General features: G+C 42.6%; 1 protein-coding gene across 4 annotated transcripts in view; it reads left to right on the top strand.

The window, feature by feature from the left end:
* The window catches only part of usp28 (ubiquitin specific peptidase 28), a 78396-nt gene extending 64284 nt beyond the window's left edge, over nt 1-14112 (top strand). For 3 of the 4 annotated variants that reach the window (XM_068054063.1, XM_068054064.1, XM_068054065.1), the window contains 6 exons: nt 6489-6667; nt 7415-7493; nt 7955-8034; nt 9448-9571; nt 11556-11751; nt 13679-14112. In XM_068054063.1, coding sequence (XP_067910164.1) covers nt 6489-6667; nt 7415-7493; nt 7955-8034; nt 9448-9571; nt 11556-11751; nt 13679-13854 — 834 coding nt within the window. In that variant the 3' untranslated portion in view covers nt 13855-14112. Of the gene's footprint in view, nt 1-511; nt 608-6488; nt 6668-7414; nt 7494-7954; nt 8035-9447; nt 9572-11555; nt 11752-13678 lie in introns of all 4 variants that reach the window. The other variant, XM_068054066.1, reaches the window with a different exon arrangement.
* Nucleotides 14113-14929: the final 817 nt, after the last annotated feature.

Below are 14929 nucleotides of genomic sequence, written 5' to 3'. Positions count from 1 at the left end.
CTTGTTCAGCACAGAAAAAAAGTGTTAATAAGTCAACAATACACAATTATGAAGAGATGACTATAGAGAGACAGAAATCTTTTAAGAATGTAGGAGTGGGGATAGTCCGTTCAGCCCTGAAGCCTCCTGTGCCATTTCTTTGGCCATGGAGTCGCTATTTGTAGCTTCAGTTGTTCTTTCTTTCTCTGTTTCCACTAATATCCTTACTTTCCAAGTAAGCATCGGTCCCTCTTTTAAACACTTCAGCTGATTTTTAATATTCTAGGCAGGGTATTTCATATCCTCCCAACCCTTTCACTTTCCAGGTCTTCAGTTTGAAAACCTACTGTCCTGTTCAAACTGCAAGCTGACTCTTAACTCAAGACTCCCTTGCTGTACATGTATAGTTGCTGTTAATTAACAATTTTGCAGTGTATGGAAAACTTGAGTCCTTTATTTCTCTATGTGGTTTTATGACCTTCCTCTCTCTGTCTATTCCTGATGTTTTTCCTCCTTCCGCCTCTTGTGGCAGGAAATGTTAAGTCCGGCTATGCAGGGCATCATCCTGGCTATTGCCAAGTCCAGAGAAGTCTATGATCGGGATGGTGCTGAGGCAGGGCTAATAAAGGTATTTAGTACTTTGCTTATCTTGTGCTTTGCTGTGCATGTGATTTCTGCAGACTTTGTAGATGTTTCTTACTGCTGATTTTCTGCCTTGGTTTTGTACATTTCCTGTGAATTTAAAGTCTTCTGATATCTTCCAACTCTCACTCCACTCCCTTTACAAGCTGCTCATGCTGACGCACAGTTTCTTAATCTTAGAGAGCAAAAGGAGATCATTCGGCCCATTGTGCCTGTACCAGCTCTTTGTAAGAACTATCCGATTAGTCAGACTTCTCCTGCTCTTTCCCCATTGCCCTGCAAATTTAACCCCTTCAAGCATTTATCCAATTCCCTTTTGAAAGTTACTATTGAATTTGTTTCCACTGCCCTTTCAGGCAGCGCATTCCAGATTATAAATAGATTCTTGTACAATGTCTGTCCTCAGTGTGCTATCCACAAGTATCCATTCATCAGGTGAGCGTCCAGACAGTGACTGTTGACAAGCTATTGCACTGAAGGGAGCATTGAAGAGTGACATTTCAGCTGAGATTAGCCCCATCCTCGCCTCTTGCCTGAGATCCACACGTGCAAACACTGACCACCAAGATCACTGGATAGCAGTTGGGTAGAATCACTTTTCCTCTCCCTAGTCCCAATGATACACTTGTTGCTACTGGCACTGTGGCTGCAACCAGCTAACTCAGCACAAAACAAAGAATTAAACCTGATATCTTCAACAACAGCAATTTACATTTATATAGCACCTTTAATGTATAAGCCACGTGAGATGTTAGGACAGATAATCAAAAGCCTGGTCAATGTCTCAAAAGTATAGAGAGGTGGGGAGGTTTAGAACTATAGAAAAATTACAGCACAGAAGGAGGCCATTCAGCCCATCGTGTGCGCTGGCCGAGAAAACTAGCCACCCAATTGAATCCCACCTTCCAGCACTTGGTCCATAGCCTTGCAGGTTATAGCACTTCAGGAGCATGTCCAGGTACCTTATAAAAGAATTTCAGCTTCCACCACCATTCCTGGCAGCGAATTCCAGACACCCAACATCCTCTGGGTAAAAAAGATTTTCCTCATGTCCCCTCTAATCCTTCTACCAATCACCTTAAATCTGTGCCCCCTGGTCATTGACCTCTCCGCTAGGGGAAACATGTCCTCCTTGTCTTCTTTATTTAGGCCCCTAATAACTTTGTATACCTCAATTAAGTCACCCCTCATTTACTCTTTTTATTTGTACCTTCCTGGCCAGTGTGGCTCAGTTTTGCACTGTGAGCAGTGAATTTAACAGTTTATCCATTGGGAGGTTGCAGCTTTGTTGTTAACATTGTACTGCCATTGACTGGCACAATATATGTATTAGTGCACCTATTCAAGGATGCCCGACCAGCGACCCAAGGGCAACCCATGATCTTTGAGTCCTGGCAGTACAGCCCCTGAATACATTCTGGTTGTGTTTAAATGTCATATTTGATTGGTTGTCCGCTGGAGGTTTTGGAAAGGACTGTGTTTAATGGTGGATAAACTAGTATCAGCAACTCAAGACAAATGCACATTGACGGGAATATAGTTTTAAACTTCACATATACACTTAAGTGACCCACGAAGGTCTGGATGCCCAAATCTCCTGGGTTGCGGATCTGTTGGGGGCAGCTGGGGTATTATTGCCTGAAATGAAGAATAGCAAAGAATTCATTGAATGAAATTACTCTAATAACAATTGTACTTTGCACTTCTAAATAAATATGCATTGTTGATAACCTTGACACATCTCTCCATCCTCACTTGTATTTAACTAATTCTCCAAACAATGAAAAGATAGTTGATAATTAGATAACATGGAGTGAATGGGCTGTCAATACAGACAAAGCTATAATAAAAACAAGAAGTGCTGGAAATACTCAGCAGGTCAGGCAGCATCTGTGGCGAGAGAAGCAGAGTTAACGTTTCAGGTCGGTGACTTCTTTAGAACTGGCAAATATTAGAAATGTAAAAGGTTATAAACAAGTAAAGCGGGGGTCGAGCAAGAGATAACTGAGGAGGTGGCGTGTAAAGGACAAGGTAACAGAATAGCTGACCAGAAGGTCTCAGAGAAATATTGTTTGCCTTGTTAATGGTGTGTTGAAAGACAAAGCATTAGTACAGATAGGGTGTTAACGGACTGAAAATTGAACAGCCGCAAGTACAAACATGAAAAAAAACAGCGGGTAAGCAAACTGAACAAACTAAGATGAAATAAAATAAACACAAACAAATATATAAAAAGGAAAAGAAAAAATAACTAAAAATAAAAGTAAAATGGGGGGCCTGTCATGCTCTGAAATTATTGAACTCAATGTTCAGTCTGGCAGGCTGTAGTGTGCCTAATCGGTAAATGAGATGCTGTTCTTTGAGCTTGCGTTGATGTTCACTGGAACGCTGCAGCAATTCCAGGACAGAGATGAGAGCAGGGGGGTGTGTTGAAATGGCAAGCAACCGGAAGCTTGAGGTCCTGCTTGCCGACTGAGCGGAGGTGTTCCGCAAAGCGGTCACCCAGTCTGCGTTTGGTCTCCCCAATGTAGAGGAGACCACATTGTGAGCAGCGAATACAGTACACTACATTGAAAGAAGTACAAGTGAATCGCTGTTTCACCTGAAAGGAGCGTTTGGGGCCTGGGATAGTGAAGAGAGAGGAGGTAAACGGGCAGGTATTACACCTCCTGTGATTGCAGGGGAAGGTGCCATGGGATGGGGGCGAGGTGGTGGGAGTAATGGAGGAGTGGACCAGGGTGTCATTGGAGGGAACGATCCCTGCGGAAAGCTGACAACAGACAAAGCTGTTACAGTTTTGGTATTTTTCCTCTAGCTGTCACTAGCATGTTAAATAAATACTAAATTAAGTCATCTTACAAAGCATAGAGAAGATAATTTGGGCCATTACTGCAGCAGCTTCTGCACTTCGACTCCTAGCTGAGACTTGTATTCTGTTGAATAAAGCAGATTAAGGTGTGTTGATCGGGTAGAAACTACTTCCTCTGATGGGAGGAGTCCAGCACAAGGGAGCATAACTTTAAAATTAGAGCAAGGCCATTCAGGGAAGGCCAGCCAAACTATGGGACAAAGCAATAAATACAAAATAGAGCAGGTACTTCTGTGTTCATCTTGTAAAAAAAAAATGGAGGTACATCTCCATAGGGCGGCACAGTGGCGCAGTGGTTAGCACCGCAGCCTCACAGCTCCAGGGACCCGGGTTCGATTCCAGGTACTGCCTGTGTGGAGTTTGCAAGTTCTCCCTGTGTCTGCGTGGGTTTTCTCCGGGTGCTCCGGTTTCCTCCCACAAGCCAAAAGACTTGCAGGTTGATAGGTAAATTGGCCATTATAAATTGTCACTAGTATAGGTAGGTGGTAGGGAAATATAGGAACAGGTGGGGATGTTTGGTAGGAATATGGGATTAGTGTAGGATTAGTATAAATGGGTGGTTGATGTTCGGCACAGACTCGGTGGGCCGAAGGGCCTGTTTCAGTGCTGTATCTCTAATCTAATCTAATCTCCAATGTCATTCTCATAAAATACAAAAAGGTAAATTTTAAAGTAGCTTTCCATATGCCCATAATACAAATACAGAAAATAAATATTATTTACAAAAATAGTACAAACCTTTGCACTACAGACCCGATTTTATAATGAGAGGATTCTGATCAGTTATGTAGAAATGGATAAACTTTTGTTAAATCTGTCAGAAATAGATGTCAAGGAGCAAATCTTCACAAAGTGTAGTAGAAATCTGGAACTTTCTCCCCAAAGAGCTGTTGAGGTTGGCAGTTAATTGAAAATTTAAAAACTGAGATAGGTTGATTTTTGTTAGGCAAGGACATTGAACAACAAGGAAGCAAGGAGGTTAAGATAAAGCCATGATCTGATAGAATGCTGAAACAGGCTTAAGGGGTTCAGTGGCATTTTCCCATGAATGCAGTATTGGACACCAAGAAATGGATTACTGAGTTTAACGGTTCATTCATTCTGTAAATTCAGTGTTGGTTTGGAGTATTGTTTTTCACTTTGCACTGATACCAAAAATGTGTCATGTGAATTGAGTGCCCAGGCCCACATTGGGTCTGAAGTGAAAACAACGGGGGTTCCCTCACTCCAGGGCATTTCACTCTGCTTCACTCCAGTGCCCAGTCAAGCCCTGACTCTGGGCTCAGGCTGCACTTGCACAATCAACACAGCATATGTGTGAAGTGAGATTACATCGTACAAACGCTGCATTTGTGGTGCGCGCGAAGTCTAGTTGGACTTTGACCCTTTGGAAGTGTCTTCCTGCACCCACACTGCTGATAGCATAATCACATTTTACACCCATCTAAATTGTTACAGGCCTTTTTTATTCTTTGCACTCAAATCATTTTCACAAATGAATAATTTCGAGCTCAGCACTCATGGTGAGTGAATCCAGACCATTTGGATCAAGTCACATGTATATAAACATCTCAAGATAGTACTAATTCAGCTTCATTAAGATATGGAACATGTATTCTGATCCACAACAGTTAAAGTGTTTATGAATCTGGTGGGCAGTAACTATCCCTTAAGATACAGCGTTGTTACACATTTTTGACATTGATGCATCAGCCCTCTTATTACTGCGGCGTCTCACAGTAGTTTTAGTTATAAGGTTGGCAGCTTGTTACCTTAAAACGAGAAAACAAGCCTTTACTTGGAATGCAAGATGAAATGTCACTGAAATCAAGAATTGTTGTGTCCAATACCAAGGCCATATTGCTGGGCCACTGCTCAAAATAGAAAAACACAGTTCGACCCCTCAGCAAGTTAATGACCTGGCTGGAGTCCCTTCTTCAGAGCCGGTGTAAGTGCATTTCTCCCCCCCTCTTTGACTTGATCAGTCTTATTAAGAAGCTCTGTAGCTTGCTTCACACCGGTTCTGACCTCTGCCCATCTTTCATCTTTTAATATGATGCCTTAAACCCGTTACAGCAGCTGTTATCTTTTCGGATTTCCAAAGTTCATACTCATTGGACTTCAGAAGAATAAGAGGTGACCTTAGATTTTTAGATTTTTATTGTTTAGATTTTTATTTTTTAGATTTAGAGATGCAGCACTGAAACAGGCCCTTCGGCCCACCGAGTCTGTGCCGACCATTAACCACCCATTTATACTAATCCTACACTAATCCCATATTCCTACCACATCCCCACCTTCCCTATATTCCCCTACCACCTACCTATACTAGGGTCAATTTATAATGGCCAATTTACCTATCAACCTGCAAGTCTTTTGGCTTGTGGGAGGAAACCGGAGCAACCGGAGGAAACCCACGCAGACACAGGGAGAACTTGCAAACTCCACACAGGCAGTACCCAGAATTGAACCCGGGTCACTGGAGCTGTGAGGCTGCGGTGCTAACCACTGTGCCGCCCTTGTTGAAACATATAAGATTCTGAGGGGGCTTGACAGGGTAGATGCTGAGAGGATGTTTCCCCTCATGGGGGAATCCAGAACTAGGGGTATAGTTTCAAAATAAGGGATTGCCCATTTAAGACGGAGATGAGGAGGAATTTCTTCTGAGGGTCGTGAACCTTTGGAATTCTCTGCCCCAGAGGCTAAGTCATTGTCTATCTCAGCCTTGAATATGTTCAGAGTCTTGAACTATAGGGGAGTCGAGGGTTATGGGGAACAGGCTGGAAAGTGGAGTTGAGGCCAAGATCAGATCAATCATGACCATATTGAATGGCGGAGCAGGTTTGACGGGCCGTATGCTCCTGTTTCTTATGCTTTTAAATTATGTTCATTTGCAAGTTGTTGCTGGTTTTCTTTCAGTCACTGAGTTATAATTTGGTGCTGAGTTGTATGTTTTTGGTGTCTCCTTCCCCTCCCTCCCCTCTCCTACCATACCTAGGCATTCCATGAAGAGTACTCGCGGCTGTTCGACTTGGCCAAGGATAAGCCAACACCCCAGAATGACCCACGTCTCCAGCATGTCCTCGTCTACTTCTTCCAGAACAAAGCTTCGAAGCGGGTGATCGAGCGGACGCTGCTGGAGCAGTTTGCAGATAAAAACCTTAGCTACGATGAAAGGTGCAGATCAGTTTAACCCTGCGTGTGTCGAACTTGCAGCTGCAGCTTTCAAAGTTCAGTTGCCGCCCTTCCTAGATCACTGAAAAAAAATATTGCATAATTGTTTCATGTGTTCAAAGTGAGGGATGTTAGTGCTGGAATGTGGGGCAGTTTTCCTGGGGATTTTTTTGCACCCAGTTTCAGCATCAAGCTTTCAAAGGATGTGATTTTAGTGCAGGTCTGCATTTCACACCAACGCTAAGCTTGTACGATATAAATTCAGAGTTTTAAATTCAGAGCTTTTCCTAATTCCGGGGGAAGCTTCCTTCTTCTGGGATTTAAGTGACATTTAGCCTATTACTGGAGGATTGCAATGAAGCAAAATTACTAATGCTGGTGACAATGCATATTTAGATTGGGTATATCACGGCGTAGAAGTATGCTAAATGCATTAGGCTCAAACATATTGTGATGTTTCCTGTGTCCTGCATCATTCTTGTGGTGTCAGCTGTTTACTGTAAGTTGCAGGGTAACTTTGTGCTATGAACTGCTGCTACCCACTGGAAACTGTGAAAACATTATTACGCTTGAAATATAAGCAGCTGGCCGTAAAATGACATTGTGTTCTGTCAGCCTTGCCAGGCTTGAAATCCAGAAGTGAAAGGACACAGTTTGACCCACTGTTCCACCTGTCAAAATTTATTTAACAGTCTTCAAGCTGAAACATTGCTTCAAAATGTAAACAATCATCTTGTGTTCAATTTGTAGGTCCATAAGTATAATGAAGGTGGCACAGTCAAAGCTGAAGCTCATTGGACCCTCTGACATGGATATGCAGGAGTACAAGGTGCGATTTCACTTATCTGCCATGTGGTTTATGTTACGATGATATTTTAAGCACCTTAATGTAGTGGGGAAAGGACATAGGTATTAAGCATTGTTGCAAATACATTTACTTTTAACTGGGACTCCATGTTTTCAGCTTTTACTGTAATGTTCATGCTGTGTTTCCCTCTGTTGTCTTGGTCGCACTTTTTTTAATGCCAAGTGGGAAACCTGTTTTCAGCGGTCAATGCTGCTTCTGGCTTCCCTGAAAATCAGTGCCTTTTCTTCCTGCCCTGCATTCGGTTTGTGAAGGAGTCCAGGAGTTGCACATTGGCCCTATAAACTTACTCACGCATACAGTGAATGAGCACTGAAAACATCTACCGTGGCAGCCACGATGGCTAGGATTGGTGGGCTTTCAGCGTCCTTTCTTGTTGCATTTCAATAATTAATTCAACAGCACGTCAACCTTTTCATTTACAGGAATGGCATGAGGACTACAGTTTGTTTCGGAAGGTTTCCGTCTATCTCCTGACCGGACTGGAGTGCTATCAGAATGGAAAGTACGTATTGAATGCTTCAAAACCAGGTGGAACTCCTTCAGAATGCTTTGAGAGCTGACTTGAATATTCTGGATGTCTCTGAAATTGCAGTGCACCCCACTTTGCAAGCAATGACACAAGATGAGTTTGAGGCTGTAGTTCTGACATACGGAAGATCCAAATTTTTCCCGGGACAGCGAGGAATGGCTTGAGATGTCTTTCTGGAGGAGGGGCTTCACTTCTAGAGGGAGGAAATGGGCAGAAGCAAAGAATCTGAGGCAAAATTCTTCCCCTCAATCACTCTTGGGCGCTACTTAGAGATTGACTCAAGTGGTATGGAGGTAGGGTTGGAAGCAGATTAATTGTCCATTCTTTCAGCCAGCAATTGGTGCCCAGTTATGAGGATGGCTAAAGACGAGGAAAAATTAAAACGTCTGTAAAGGATGAGGGGGTAGGAATTGGCAACACCAGCTTCCTCTTCCACTCAGTGATGAGATTCTCACATGGTCAGAGACTCCTGTAGATTTATTTGGAAACTTTTATTTTTATAGGTGTCACTCACCTTTCCAAAAGGCCAAAAGTAGAACAGGTTCCTTCTGTCTGTGGCTGATGATGTCCCGTAAAATAGGAAGAGCAGTAGAGAGAAAGAATGGATGCAGCTAAAGAGCTATAGCAGCTCTGCAAGCAACGAATACAATTCAGTGCTGATGAATGTTAAGTATTGCACAGTGGCCAAAAGGAATGACCATCTTAAGTGCACAATGAATGGGATCAAGTTGGCACAGCAAGAGTCAGAAGAAAAAGGACTTGCATTTCTCTAGCGCCTTTCATGACCTTAGGATGACGCAAAGTGTTTTACAGCTAATAAAGTACTTTTGAAGTGTAGTCACTAATGTAGGAAATGAGGGCAGCCAATTTTCCCACAGCAAGATCCCACAAACAGAAATGTGATGATGTGCAGAAAATCTATTTTGGTAATGTTTGTTGAGGGACAAATATTGTCCAGGACACTGAGAAGAACTCCCACTGCCCTTCTTCCAATAGTGCTGTGGGATCTTTTACGTGTTCCGAACATCTCCTTTGAAATACTGCATCTCCAACAAAGCAGCACTGTCTCAGGACTGCACAAAAGTGTCAATGTAGATTATGTGCTCAAGACGCTGGTAATAGGACTTGCCTCTGTCAGAAGGTTGTGGGTTCAAGAGTACCACCACTGAGCCAAGGCTGACACTTTAAGTATGCGGTTTAATGGAAAAGATGGGGTACCGTAGGGATGAGGTTTAATAGAAAAGGTGCAGTATATCATAGGGAAGTGGTTTAATGGACTGAATAACCTTTTCTTGAACATGTCATTCACGGTTCTTGTAACCATGGTAGGATCAGTCCTTCAAAATGAATTAAGTGCTTGAACTAATATTTTCTATCTGCTTGCAGATGCCGTGAATCTCTGACTTACTTAGTCCATGCATACCACAGCAACTTGAAGCTACTGAAGAACGGAAAGAACCGGGGAATTGATGAAATGCTAATTGCATACTACAGGAGAAAGTGCCTTTTGGTCAGTAACTTCTTTTAGAAGAGGGAAGCTAAGAATACATGGGGCGAGGTTTTGCACCTTTATTGAGAACTTGAAAAATTGGGAAATATGCAACGTCTGAAAAAGAATGGACAGGTTAATGTTTCAGGTGTATTCTCTTTGGCAGATCTGAAAGACTCTTTACCCAAAAAGTTAATCATTCCTCATCCACCAGTTGTCAGTACAGCTGGATGTTTCTAGCATTTTCTAGTACTATTTCAGATTTTCAGCATTTATAGTTTTTATTATTTTTGTCTGCTTCCATTGTTGTTGCTTTCAGCTGTTGTTAGTCTGCTGCAAGCGGACTTGTGCTCTTTATGCATCTCAAGTCCCTCCAAGGCTTAAATTACAGCTCCTGCAGCTGAGAGGATCTCTCTCACACTCTTGACCAGGAAACCAGAAAACTGTTGTCGAAAGCAATGAGACAGAATTTGCTGCCAAAATAACTGCGAGTTTAATGGTGGATGCCATTATTAATGTATAATCATCCAGCAACCTGTGGCAAAGAAGAGATTTCTGAGTCACCACAAGTTGCTGGCTGTTTTTGTACTGCTCTGCCTTGTGAAATGGCAGCTCACCATCAACCTCCCCGTGAGTTTCAAGATATTGCTCCAGTTGCATATTAATTGCTCATTAAACTTGCCACAGAAAGTTAAGGCTGGTACTTAACAGTGTAAGGAACTTTTTACTGATGAGATTTAAGTTATTCTAGTGCCACTCAACCCCCCCGGCCCAGAAAGGGAGAAATTAAAACTATGGCGTCTCATTCCAAAAGGTTGTAAAATGTTGGAGGTTTTTCTAATGTAAAATGTTTTAATTGTTTTCTTTTCCCTCTCTTTAATTCTGTTTGTGCACCTGATTTGACTCTAACTTATCCTATTTTCTTTATCATTCCTCTGCTGTCAATCATTAAATCTCATTTTTTCTGATGTATATTTGATTAAGAAAAATCCATTGAGAATTTTTGTGCTGATATTTTCAGGTTAAGCAGTCCCTATAAATCCCAACAGTGCTTAGAATGTGGAACGCTCTGCCACAGAACGTGGTTGAAGCAAATAGTTTAGATGATTTTAAAAGAAAACTAGACAAGTACATGACAGGAAAGGGAATAGAAAGATATGCTGAAAAGGCTGAGATAGAATGGGAGGAGACTCGTGTGGAATATAAACAGCACAGACTAGTTGGGCCGAATGGCCTGTTTCTGTGCTGTCTGTTCTGTGTAATATAGTAACTTACAGACAGAAACAGGCCATTTGGCCCATATGTCCATTCTGGTGTTTATGCTCTATGTGAGCCTCCTCCTACCTTGCTTCATCTAATCTTATCAACATATCCTTCTGTTCCTGTCTCCCTCGTGCTTATCTAGCTTCCCCTTGAATTTTTATAAGCTATTTGCCTCAACTACTCCCTGTTGTAGCAAGTTCCACATTGTAATTGGTCTCCGGATAAAGATGTTTCTCCTGAATAACATTTATGGCCCCTAGTTCTGGTCTTGCCCGCAAGTGGAAACGTTTTCTCTATGTCTACCCTATCAAACCCTTTTTGAATCGTGAAGACCTCTTTCGGGTCAACTCTTAGTCTTCTCTTTTCCTGAAGAACAAGCCTCAGCCTGTTCAGTCTTAACTGATTGTTCTCAGTCTTCCCAGGATGCAGAGTGGAAGCCAAGTGAACCCACTGGGAAGAAATCTGTGCAGGAGTTTCTCTGGGAACCCTTTTGGCAAACCCCTTTTCCCCATGTGGTTGGCTGGAGAGTAACCAGTTAAGCAGCCTGGAAGCAGATGTCTTGCCTTCTCTCTTTGCCAAGTAATGATCTGTGATGATAGACAAGTATAGGCAGCACTGCCGACCTAGATAAAAAAATTTTGCCTGGTCTTGGAAGCGTGGACATGTCATGTAATGGTTCTACAATTTTTGCATTCCTTTCACTAATAATACGCTGACCTGATCGTCACACCTATTGTTGCAGGAGCTGAATGCCCGTGCAGCAGACTTGTTTGAAAGTGGGGATGAAAATGACGTAGCAGAAGGATTGAGCATAATGAACGACCTGGTCATTCCGTGCATGCATCTGATAGTGACCAATGAGCTCTCCAAAGAAGACCTGGCTGCGGTGGAGATGATGCGAAACCACTGGTGTTCCTACCTCGGCGAAGACATGGATTGTAAGTCTTTGTGAACCATCTGTCCTTATGATCATATAGCACAGAAGCAGGCCATTTGGCCATCACAGCTGTGCTAGCTCCTTGAAAGAGTTATCTGATTAGCCCCACTCCCCTGCTCTTTCCCCATAGCCCGAAAAAAAATTTCCTTTTCAAGTATTTATCCAGTTCCCTTTTGAAAGTTACTATTGAATCTGCTTCCACCGGCATTTCAGGCAGTGCATTCCAGATCATAATAAATCGTTGCATTAAAAAATTATCCTCACCTCACCTCTGGTTCTTTTGCCAAGTACCTTAAATCTGTGTCCCCTGGTCACCGACCCTCCTGCTATTGGAAACAGTTTCTCCCTATCTATCCTTGAAGACCCCTCATAATTTTGAACACCTCTGTTCTGGATAAAATAGACATTTGTTTTGAAGCCTTGCTAGAGTTTAGTAGTTTGGGCACTATTAAAGCCATTCCTTTTGTGTGATTAGATGATGACTATCGGGGGCATCACAGCTGAGCCCATTCCTATATTTGATTGTATTGATGGATTTCTTCCCATAGTTACTGTCACAGCATAAGATTGTTAGCCTTTCAACAATAATTTGTGCATATATTGGACCTAATGGTTTTAAAAAACAAGCTTTAATATATTATTGGTATTATTGTTATGCAACTGTTCTACGGTATTACATCAAATAACAAGCAAAAATACAACCTGGTGACCCATGTACTTTGAAGTGATTAAGCTTGACCTCTGTCACGAGGCTATGGACTTGTGACTTTCCCGAGAGCGCTAACAATTGTGACCACTATCTCTATAACTATACATAGAAAGCCAGAGTCTAATTATGTACATACTGGCCTGATCACTGACTGTATCTTGTTAACCATCTGTTATCAATAAGTGTCTGGTTCTTTGCAGACACAATGGGCCGAAGGGCCTGTTTCTGTGCTGTACAACTCTATGACTCTAAAACCTGCCACCTGTAAGATCAGCATGCTGCAAGGAGACTTTAACTTGCTGCACCTGGGTAGGTTCTGATGGGAAGATGGTCTAATGAAAGGTCATGAGTTTGAAACGTTAACTCTGTGTTTCTCTTTCCATAGATACTGCCAGACCTATAGAGTATTTCCAGTATTGTCTGTTTTTATTTTAGAAGTGCGGTATCTCCAATATTTTGCTTTTGTATGGGAATTCTCATCCCTGATTTCAAATCACTCCATAGCCTCACCGCTCCCTATCTCTGTAACCTCGTCCAGCCGTACAACCTTCCAAGATCTCTGCACTCCTCTTTTTCTGGCCTCTTGCTCATCTATTTTAATCACCCCACCATTGGTGGCTGTTCTTTCCGCTGCTTGAGCCCTTAAATCTGGAATTGCTTGCCTAAACCTCACCGCCATTCTACCTCTCTCTCCTCCTTTAAGATGTTCCTTAAAACCTGTCCCTTTGACCAAGCTTTTGTCTGTCCTGTGCTAATATCTCCTTATGTGACTCAGTGTGGTAGCATTCTCCCCAAGTCAAGAAACTAGCCTCAAGTCTCATTGAAAGACTTGAGCAAATAATCTAAGGTGACGCTCCAGTGCAATACTGAGGGAGTGCTGCATTACTGGTGGTGCCATCTGTCAGATAAGACGATAAATCAAGGCCCTGTGTGCCTGCTGAAGTGATTCAAGTGACTCTACTAAATCCTATGGCACTATGGAAAGAAAAGTAGGTTGTCCTAGTGTCTTGGCTAACATTTGTCCTTCAACCAACCACCACCAAAAACAGAATAACTGGTCGTTCATCTTGTTTGCAAAATTGGCTTCTGTATTTCTGAGTAAATTGTTGGAAGTGACGTGGTTTGGGGATGTCCCGAGAATGCGTTCTACTCGCACAGGCTTGTTCTTTATACTCTCAAATGCCTGAAATTGCACTGAAATTGAAATTTTTTTTTGCAGCCCGGCTGCAGGAGAAGCTCACCGAATTCCTCCCGAGGCTTTTGGACTGTTCTGCCGAGGTTCGAATCCTAAGAGAGCCACCAAAGATCCGGCCAAACTCACCCCATGACCTGTGTAACAGGTTTGCTGCGGTAATGGAGTCAATTCACAGCACGTCGCCTGTCACAGTCAAATAGCCTCTGCACCGGATAACAACACGAAATATGAATTTTGAACACTGGACCCATTGAATTGTGTGGTCTTTGAGTACCAAAGCACTTCACAAGCATTGATCCTGCAATTACTAGTCAATCACTGTTATCTGTTACATCAGGATGGGGGGGTGGGAGGTTGAAGATCAGCGATGGTTATATGAAATATTAGGTGCCTTTATTTTCAGGTGACTTTTTATTTTGTATTTGTTGTGCAATAAAAACTTTGTGTTTTATTTCCCAGCAGCGTGTAAACATATTTTTTCCAAGTGCTCTTGCGTGAAAGCTTAGACCCATGCAAACCACAACAGGCGGATAGAGGAAACATGGGAATAGGAGTAGGGGCATTCAGTCTCTTGAATCTGTTCCACTCAATGGAGCAGTGGTTAATAAACAGTCGTCCTCTGGGCATGACCCCTATGTACTGCCTTTCACTTGGTGCTCTGGCAAAGATCCAGAGTTCTTGTGAGGTAAGTGTGAGTGCAGTATTTAAAGACTCCATTTAATCAGCAAACAAGCGACTGGCTGTTCACAGCATGCTTTGAAATCTGTCTATAAACTCTGGGTCTTAAAAACAAATAGGAGGAGAATGTTATCAGCCAGTATTTGCTTGTGGGTTATAGCTGACTGGTTTCACAAGGCCTGTGATTTCTAGAGGCAATGGAGCAGATATTTCCATTCTTACTTTCAATCTCTTCATGGCCTCAGCCCCTCCCTATCCCTGTAACCTCCTCCAGCTCTACAAGCCTCCGAGATCTCTGCACTCCTCTACTTCTGGCCTCTTACGCATCCCGATTTTCATTACTCCACCACTGGCAGCTGTACTTTCAGCTGCCTCATACCTAAGCTCTGGAATTCCCTCCCTAAACCTCTCCACCTCTCTTCCCCCTTTCTCCACGAAGCCGCTCCTTAAAACCTACCTCTCTGACCAAGCTTTTGGTCACCTGTCCTAAAATCTCCTCATGTGGTTGGGCGTCAAATTTTGTTTGATAACACTTCTGTGAAGCACCTTGGGATGTTTTACTACATTAAAGACACTATACAAATGCAAATTGTTGTT

This window comes from Heterodontus francisci, chromosome 22 (genome assembly GCF_036365525.1).
Source record: "Heterodontus francisci isolate sHetFra1 chromosome 22, sHetFra1.hap1, whole genome shotgun sequence".
NCBI classification, from domain to species: Eukaryota; Metazoa; Chordata; class Chondrichthyes; order Heterodontiformes; family Heterodontidae; genus Heterodontus; species Heterodontus francisci.
Note: the sequence above shows the minus strand (reverse complement) of the source record. Positions and strands in the feature narration are given on the sequence as shown.